At 53.8% G+C, this 8429-nt stretch overlaps 1 protein-coding gene across 1 annotated transcript; it reads right to left on the bottom strand.

Moving 5' to 3' along the window:
• Positions 1-1653: 1653 nt before the first annotated feature.
• C3H19orf85 (chromosome 3 C19orf85 homolog) lies at positions 1654-7481 on the bottom strand. The gene is made up of 2 exons (XM_066265226.1): positions 7309-7481; positions 1654-2104 (listed from the first exon to the last, which is right to left on the bottom strand). The coding sequence occupies exons 1-2, from the start codon at positions 7479-7481 to the stop codon at positions 1654-1656; spliced, it is 624 nt and encodes a 207-aa protein (XP_066121323.1).
• Between the last annotated feature and the right edge of the window lie 948 nt (positions 7482-8429).

The following is an 8429-nucleotide window of genomic DNA, read 5'->3' as shown; positions in this document are numbered from 1 at the left end:
TGCAACACCTTAGTTGTTCATTGATTGCCCTCTCATATGTGCCCTGACCGCGGGCCTTCAGCAGACTGAGTGACCCCTTGCTGAAGCCAGTGACCTTGGGTTCAAGCTGGTGGGCTTTTGCTCAAACCAGATGAGCCCACACTCAAGCTGGCGACCTCAGGGTCTCGAACCTGGGTCCTCTGCATCCCAGTCCGACGCTCTATCCACTGCGCCACCGCCTGGTCAAGCACATTTGCCTTTTTTTAATGTTGCCTTACACATGTACGATTGTACTCAGGATGGATAGGAGACACAAGGACTCACATGAACATTCCTACTACTCAAAGGGTTAGGGCACGACCTCCCGCCGCACAGACAAGCCTCCAATCAATATTCTTCTTGATCCATTGGATTCCCCCGTGACTTCTTTCCGAGGGTACCCAACAGTCTGAGCAGAAATGATAGCAACCCAGCAAAGGGTTAAAGGTGGAGCCCCCTCAGTCTCCACGGTCTCCTCCAGACAGACAGCACCTGCCTACCAGGGTGTTGTTCACAGAAGGCAGACTGTGCTTGGAAATGGGGTGAAGAGAGACCGAGTGAGGACTTCCCATAGTTCGCGGAATAAAATCCAAATGATTCCTAGTTCAGGGTCTGCCTGTATCAACCTGTCGGACCTCACCTGTCACACTTCCTGTGCTCACTCCGCTCCAGCCATGCTGGCCTCCACTTCTGGTCCCAACTGCTCCACCCCAGGGCCTTTGCATGTGCTATTCCCTCAGCCTGGAACCCCAGACCTTCTCATGACCAGCCACTCAGTAAGTTCACAGTTTTATTATTTTCTTCACTGCACTAATTCCAATCTGAAATTGGAAATGGATCTCGCGTTTAAAAATGTATGAGTGTGCGTGACATGAGTTGGTGGCATAGTGGCTAGAGCATTAAAAAGGGATGCTGAGGAACCAAGTTTGAAACCCTGGACTTGCTGACTTGAGCATGGGATTCTAGACATGACCCTGTGGTCGCCAGCTTAAGCCCAAAGGTTATTGTTGTCTTGAAGCCTAAGGTCACTGGCTTGAGCTCAAGGTCAGTGTCTTGAGCAAGGGGTCCCTGGCTCAGCTGGAGCCCACTGCCAAGAAACATATGAGAAGCAATCAATGAATAACTAAAGTGATGCAACTAGGAGTCGATGCTTCTCATCTCTCTCCCTGTTTGTCTCTGTCTCTGTCTGTCTGTCTCTCTAAAATACAGCTGTATTCATTTATTGTCAGTCCCCTGACTTGCCTCCCCACAAATATGAACTCCACAAAGGCAGAGATCTTGTCTATTTTATTCGTGGCTGCATCCTCATCAGAGAGTAGTTGTGCCACGCATCTTTGAGAATAAGGGACAAGAGACCAGACATTCGGCAGAGATGAACCAGGGCCTCATTCGGCCTGAATGAGGACCCTGAGGAGAGGGGGCCGGGAGGAAAGAAGGAAGAGGGTGGGGGAGGGGGAGAGTTAGGAGGCAAGGGGGCATGGCTGGAAGAGGCAGAGGTGAGTAAGGCCTTGTCTCAGGTGGGAGTCTGGGCTTGGGCCACTACCTCAGAGGTTGCCAGGAGAGGGCTGGGGGCTTGAGAGGTGTCACAGGGTACCTCTGGTTTGTCTGGGGCCAGAGGTGCATTGTGATTGGGCATCATGGGAAGCAGGTCCCCCAGCCTTCAGGGATCCCCTGAGAATGGTGGACACAGGGCACCTCCCACCTGCCCACCCAGTCTCCCTCAGGAGCCATCAGCATGTCCCCTGTCCCCAGGGCATGCAGGGGCAGGGGATCGTAGGAATGCAGGGCCTGCCTGAGGTCTGGCTGGCCCACGGCATGATGGGGCAGGTCATGTGGCCCTGAGGGACACTCTGGGGTGAATGCAATGTTATCAAAGAGGTCCAGGGTGGAGGCGTCTAGGGCAGCAAGGCTCAGGCTGGGGCTGGCGTGAGGTGCCTCGGTGGGGGCCACAGCACGAGCCACCCCCAGAAAGGGGGATGGAGGTGGCGGGGGTGGTCTTGGGGTTGCTGGTTTCTGAGGAGGTGCCTCCTGGGACAAGATGGACAGGGCCAGGTGCTGGGTGGCCGCTTCAATCTTCGCAAACTGCCTGTGGAGAGATGGATGTTAGCTGGGGTGATCACGGAAGTCTTTCATCCCAGGCATGGTTTCTCCTTCTCAGCCTCCTGATTTTTTCATCTTTGTGCTAGTCTCTCTGCCCCGGGTTCGCCTGCATGAGCCGGACAGTTCCCTGTGACTCCGTTCCCAGGGAAACTGCAGAGCTGTGGGGTCTGTACCTGGCTGCACCCAGCACACCTTGGCCAGCACATTTGTGACATTTAGATTTGTTATAACCCCATTCCAACACACAAAAGTAAAAAATGTCGCCTGACCAGTTGGCGGTGCAGCAGATAGAGCATCAGCCTGGGATGCTGAAGACCCAGGTTCAAAACTCCGATGTCACCAGTTTGAGCCTAAGGTTGCTGGCTTGAGCAAGGAGTCACTCGCTCTGCTATAGCCCCCCTCCCGGTCAAGGCACATATGAGAAAGCGATCAATGAACAACTAAGGTGCCACAATGAAGAATTGATGCTTCTCATCTCTTTCTCTCTTCCTGTCTGTCCCAATCTTTCCATCTTTAACTCTCTGTCTCTGTCAAAAAAAAAAAAAATCACAGCATTATATGCAGTACATACATGGCTCAAACTTGAACAAAGTATTTTGAAAACATGGATGAAAGGCCTGACCAGACTGTGGCACAGTGGATAGAGCATCAGACTGGGACGTAGAGGACCCAGGTTCAAAATCGTGAGGTTGCCAGCTTGAGCGTGGGTTCATCTGGTTTGAGCAAGGCTCACCAGCTTGAGCCCAAGGTCGCTGGCTTGAACAAGGGATCACTCCATCTGCTGTAGCCCCACCACCACCGTCAAGGTACATATGACAAAGCAATCAATGAACAACTAAGGAGCCACAACAAAAAATTGATGCTTCTCATATCTCTCTCTTCTTGCCTGTCTGTCCCTAGCGCTCTCTCTCTATGTCACAAAAACAAACAAATGAAGGAAGAATACTAAGATGTTATGGACAGTAGAATCTAAGCGATAGTACATGAGTGGCCACCAGGTTGAGATTCTCAACAAGAACACCTGGAGGGTCTATAAAACCACAGGGTCCTGGACCCCTAAGTTTCTGGTCCTGCAGGTCTGAGCTGGGGTCTGAGAATCGGCATTCCTAACACGTTTCCAGGAGATGCCGAGAACTGGTCTGGGCGGTGTGAGGCTGCTGGTCTGGGGACTGCCTCTAAGAACCACTGCCTGGACTTCGCTGTGGCTTTGGAATGTTTTGCAAGAAAAAGTAAAAAATCCACCCACCTGGGTGGGAGGGGTCTCTCACAGGAGCTGGCCTGAGTGGATCCTAACGGGAGAAGGCGGCTATGGGTGGGAAGATGTGGGAGGAGCTTGCCTCTGACCTGGATTTCCCCTGCTGAGCCTAGGCGCCCAGGGGAATGAGCCCCCAAGCCATTCGGTGGGTGGGCTGGGTCTCAGGGAAGCGGAAGGCGGAGCGGGGCACGGGGTGAAGATGTCGGAAGATGTTATAGCAGATCCCAGCTGGCCCTGGGGTCAGGGAACATGCAGTGGGGGGGGGGCACACAGGGAACCCAGGCGGTGAGGGGCGGTTGTTAGCACAGGGTCCAGAAGAGTCAGGTGCAGGGAACCCAGCTGGATGCTGAAGATGCAGCGTCGCCCTAGAACAGTTCATGAGGAGGGCTGGAGAGGCTTTAGAAGGCCCAATTTGGAGAGACATGTATTTTCCTCTTCAGTGGTGGGTGTGTGGTGATGGCGAGCATCTTGGATGTGTCTAGGGCTGGGCATCCTGGTGGAAGAAGGTGGTGGCATGGGAGAAGGGGGTAAGGCTGGACCAGGCTTCCATTGGTTCAAATTTAGCTCTTAGACCTGCTAGGGCGAGGTCCTGGGCTGGCTGGGAGGATGAGCTAGTTACAGAAAATTGGCTCTTTGGGCTAGTCAGTTGACCTCTCTGAGCCTCAGTTTATTCACTCAAAAATGAGGGTTACTATCTACCTCCTAGGGTTGCTATGGGGGATTGATGAATTCATACTCATTGTAAATGACTATTATGAGTTAGCACTAAAGTGCATAGGACACTGTCTGGCACATGTTAAGTGTCTGATAAGAGTCAGAACACTGCCTGGCACATATTAAGTGTCTGATTAATGTGGTCATTATTCTCAACATAATCACCACCATCATCACCATCACCACCACCATCATCATCATCATCACCATCACCATCATCACCATCGTCATCATCACCATCATCACCATCATCACCATCACCATCACCATCATCACCATCACCATCACCATCATCATCATCACCATCACCATCACCACCATCATCATCACCATCACCATCATCATCATCACCATCGCCATCATCACCATCATCACCATCATCACCATCATCACCATCACCATCACCATCATCATCACCCTCATCATCATCATCACCATCACCATCATCACCCTCATTATCACCATCACCATCATTACCACCATCATCACCATCATCACCATCATCATTATCATCATCTCCAACATCATCACCATCAAGTCTCTGAGAGGCTGTCTCCAGGCAGGATTGCAAAGTGCTACGGAACATGGACTCTGACTACTTGGAGTTGTGTCCACTCACTGGCTGTGTAGCCTTGGGCAAGCCATCAGATCTCTTTGAGCCTTCTTGTCTGTTATAAGGTTAAAGACAGAACTTGCTGAGAAAATTTGTTGGGAGCTTTGAGTAACACATTGTTGTGGCCTCGGTACAGTGTACTTGGCATACAGCAAGTGCTCAAACAATGGTTACTGTCACAGGGTGAGGGAGGAGCACAGGTAGGGTGGGTGGTGTGTAAGAGGCAGGACAGGGTCCTGGCCAGTTGGCTCAGTGGTAGAGCATCGGCCTGGCGTGCAGAGGTCCCGGGTTCGATTCCTGGCCAGGGCACACAGGAGAAGCGCCCATCTACTTCTCCACCCCTCCTCCTCTCCTTCCTCTCTGTCTCTCTCTTCCCCTCCCGCAGCCGAGGCTCCATTGGAGCAAAGATGGGCCGGGCGCCGGGGATGGCTCCTTGGCCACTGCCCCAGGCGCTAGAGTGGCTCTAGTCACAACAGAGCGACGCCCTGGAGGGGCAGAGCATCGCCCCCTGGTGGGCAGAGCATCGCTGCCTGGTGGGCGTGCCGGGTGGATCCCGGTCAGGCGCATGCGGGAGTCTGTCTGACTGTCTCTCCCCGTTTCCAGCTTCAGAAAAATACAAAAAAAAAAAAAAAAAAAAAAAAAAAAAGAGGTCAGGACAGGCTTGCGTAGAGACCTGAAGGAACGGAGGTCCCCATTCACACTCCCAAAGATAGGGAAGGGCATCGTTCAGCAAAGGGAACAGCATGTGCAAAGGCGCACAGGCTGAATGACAGAGTGCTAGATGGGGAGCAGGGACTGATGAGGCCTTTGTCCTGAGGGCAGAGGGATGCCACTGGAGGTCCTTGAGCAGAAAACGGGCCAAATGCAGCATGTGGGTTAGAAAGGCCTGTCTGGGAGCAGCCAGTTCTTTGCTGCCTTCCAAACACCCCACAGTCAGGCCATGTCTCTGCACCCCAGCCCCCACCCTGGGCTGAGCTGCCATCACCCTCACCTGGTCTCTCCCTTCCACCCTTGTCCCCTACACAGTCTGTTCACTCAGCAGCCAAAGGATTCTTTCAGATCCCTGCCCCCCGTACCCCCACCCCCCACTTGCCCACAGTTTTGCTCAGAGCCCAGCTTCCTCCAGAAGCCCATGAGGCTTCGAGGCAGGTCCCTGATTCTTTTGAACCCTAATTCCGTCCCCTTTTCACTCTGCTCAGCCACATCAGCCTTCTTCTTCCTCAAGTTCCTGCTTCAGGGCCTTTGCATGTGCTGTGCTCTACCTGGGAGTCCTTCCCCTTAGCCATCCACAGGGCTCCTCTGTTCCCCAGGCCTCTGCTCACATGTCAGCTTCTCAGTCACCTGTCCCAATGACACATTACCTAATATGCTAGTCCTCTCCTAGGACACGCTCCACAGCATCTACCACCTTTAGCGTGCCACATAATTTTTAAAATTGAAGTAAAACTCACATAACTTGAAATGAACCATTTTATTTTATTATAGGTGACAGGAGGGGAGATATTGAGGCAGACTCCCTCATGGGCCCTGACAAATCCACCTGGCAACCCCATCTGGGGCCGATGCTTGAGTACTGAGCTATTTTTAGTGCCTGAAGCTGATGTGCTCACTATCCTCAGTGCCCAGGGCAACACTCAAACCAATCAAGCCACTGGCTGTGGGAGGGGAAGAGGGAGAGAAGGGGAAAAAGGGAGAGAAGGGGGAAGAGGGTTGGGGGGAGAAGCAGATGGTCGCTTCTCCTGTGTGCCCTGACTGAGGATTGAACCCAGGACGTTCATAAGCCAGGCTGATGCTCTATCCACTGAGCCACCAGCCAGGGCTAAATGAACCATTTTAAAGTGTGCAATCTAGTGCACACTGAATTTAAATTCAGTGGCATTTAATTTTTTTATTGATTTATTTGAGAGAGAGAGAGACAGAAACATGGATTTGTTGTTCCACTTAGATGTGCATTCATTGGTTGCCTCTTGTATGTGCCCTGATAGGGGAATCGAACATGCCCCCTTGGTGTATTGGGAAAATGCTCTAACCAACTGAGCTACGCGGCTGGGGTTTCAGTGACACTTAACGCATTTGAGATGCTCTGCAACCACCACCTCTAACTAATTCCCTAGCTTTTCATCACCCCAAAGCAATCACTCCTCAGTAACAGTCACACTCCCACCACCACCCCAGCCTCTGCCATCCTCTGATCTGCTTCCTGTGTCTGTGAACTTGCCTGTTCTGCACATTTCAGACACGGGCACCCACCAGACACGCCTTGTGAGTCTGGCTTCTTTCCCACAGCAGCCTGTTCGCTAGGCTTGTCCACATTGTAGCGTTACACGTGTCACGTTTCCTGGCTACTGCCCCCGGACCCCCCCCGACCTGTCCCCACTGGACAGGAGCCCATGAGGGCAGGGACAGTGCACGGCTCAGTTCCCTGCTGGGTTCACTCGCACCATGCACGCAATCAGTCTCAGTCTGCACTCGATAAACGCACACTGAGTGCTGACTGCATCCAATCCTGGGAGCCACTTCCTCTGTCTGTTCTGTCTGGGCCTGGTCTGTCCCCACCCCATCCAGGGCTCCAGCCCCTCCCACCCCGCTGTCCCTGCTACCCCCTCACCTGCAGATCTGGTTGTGCAGGAACCTCCTGTGGTTGGGCCTCCTTTTGGGGGGCCGGGTCCTCCGGGGGTGCAGAGTGCGCAGCATGTGGGCCGCCGCCCCGCTCACAAAGGCGCACAGTTCCCGGGGGCCCGGCTCGGGAACCCCAGTGGTGGTGGGGGCCCCGGGATGCATGGCCTGGGTGATCTGGGGGTACCTTTCTGCTATACTCCTGCCGATCAGAAAGCAACCACCCCCTCCCCACCAAAAAAAAAAAAAGAAGAAAAAAATCTGTGAGGAGAGAGGAGCTGGTGGCTCAGAGATGTGGAGGAAGATGAGGAGAAATAGTCTTTGCAGGGGGCAGGGTGACTCTGGACAGGAGGGGGCGGGGAGGTAGAGCCCCAGAAGTTAGGACCAGGCGTCTTTCCTGTGCTCCCCTGGTCCCTGAGTCCGGGGAGCTGGACCCTGAGGTTTAAGAGACAGTAAGTAGGTGGGTGGCTGATATAGGAAGGCAGAGAGTGGGTGGGTGGGGGGACTTTCTCCGCACCCCCCCTTAAGGGCTCAATTAGCACATAGTTGCCCCTGGGATATGGGGCAGTGTGGCCGAGGTGGTGCGGCAGGGAAAAGCGCCTGGAGATTGCCAATTAAGGTGACAAAGGCCTGGGCGGCAGGGACGCGAGGCCAGGAGCTGAGTCAACTGCTGCACTTAGTATTGAGGACCCTTAATTGGAGGAGGGGGGAGCGGTGGGAGGCTTGGGTGCTTGCTAGTAGGGGAGCGGAGACAGCCCGAGAACCTTGCTGCCCACCCACCTCCAGACGCAACTGCCCTGCCTTCCTTCCCTCCCTCTGCTCCTGGCCCAGCATTCTGGGGAAACTGAGGTTCAGAAAGGGGCTTGTTGTGTCCCAGGTCTCCAGCTAGAGGACAAATTGGCTTCTAGAGCTTGGACCCCTCGAAGCCTGCATTGCACGCCCACGTGCAGAGCCAGGGAGCAGGGGAGCAGGAAGGGGGCACCTGCAGGCTGGGCCTGTTGACTCAGGTGGGTGACACGGTGGGAGGAGGCTGTTTGGGGTGCAGCCTGGCTGAGGTTGAAGGGTGGGAGGAGGTAACACAGGCACGGTTTCCCCGAAGGCATTGTGCGGAGG

Source organism: Saccopteryx bilineata, chromosome 3 (genome assembly GCF_036850765.1).
Source record: "Saccopteryx bilineata isolate mSacBil1 chromosome 3, mSacBil1_pri_phased_curated, whole genome shotgun sequence".
Lineage (NCBI taxonomy): Eukaryota > Metazoa > Chordata > Mammalia > Chiroptera > Emballonuridae > Saccopteryx > Saccopteryx bilineata.
This window is presented reverse-complemented; position numbering and strand designations above follow the sequence as displayed.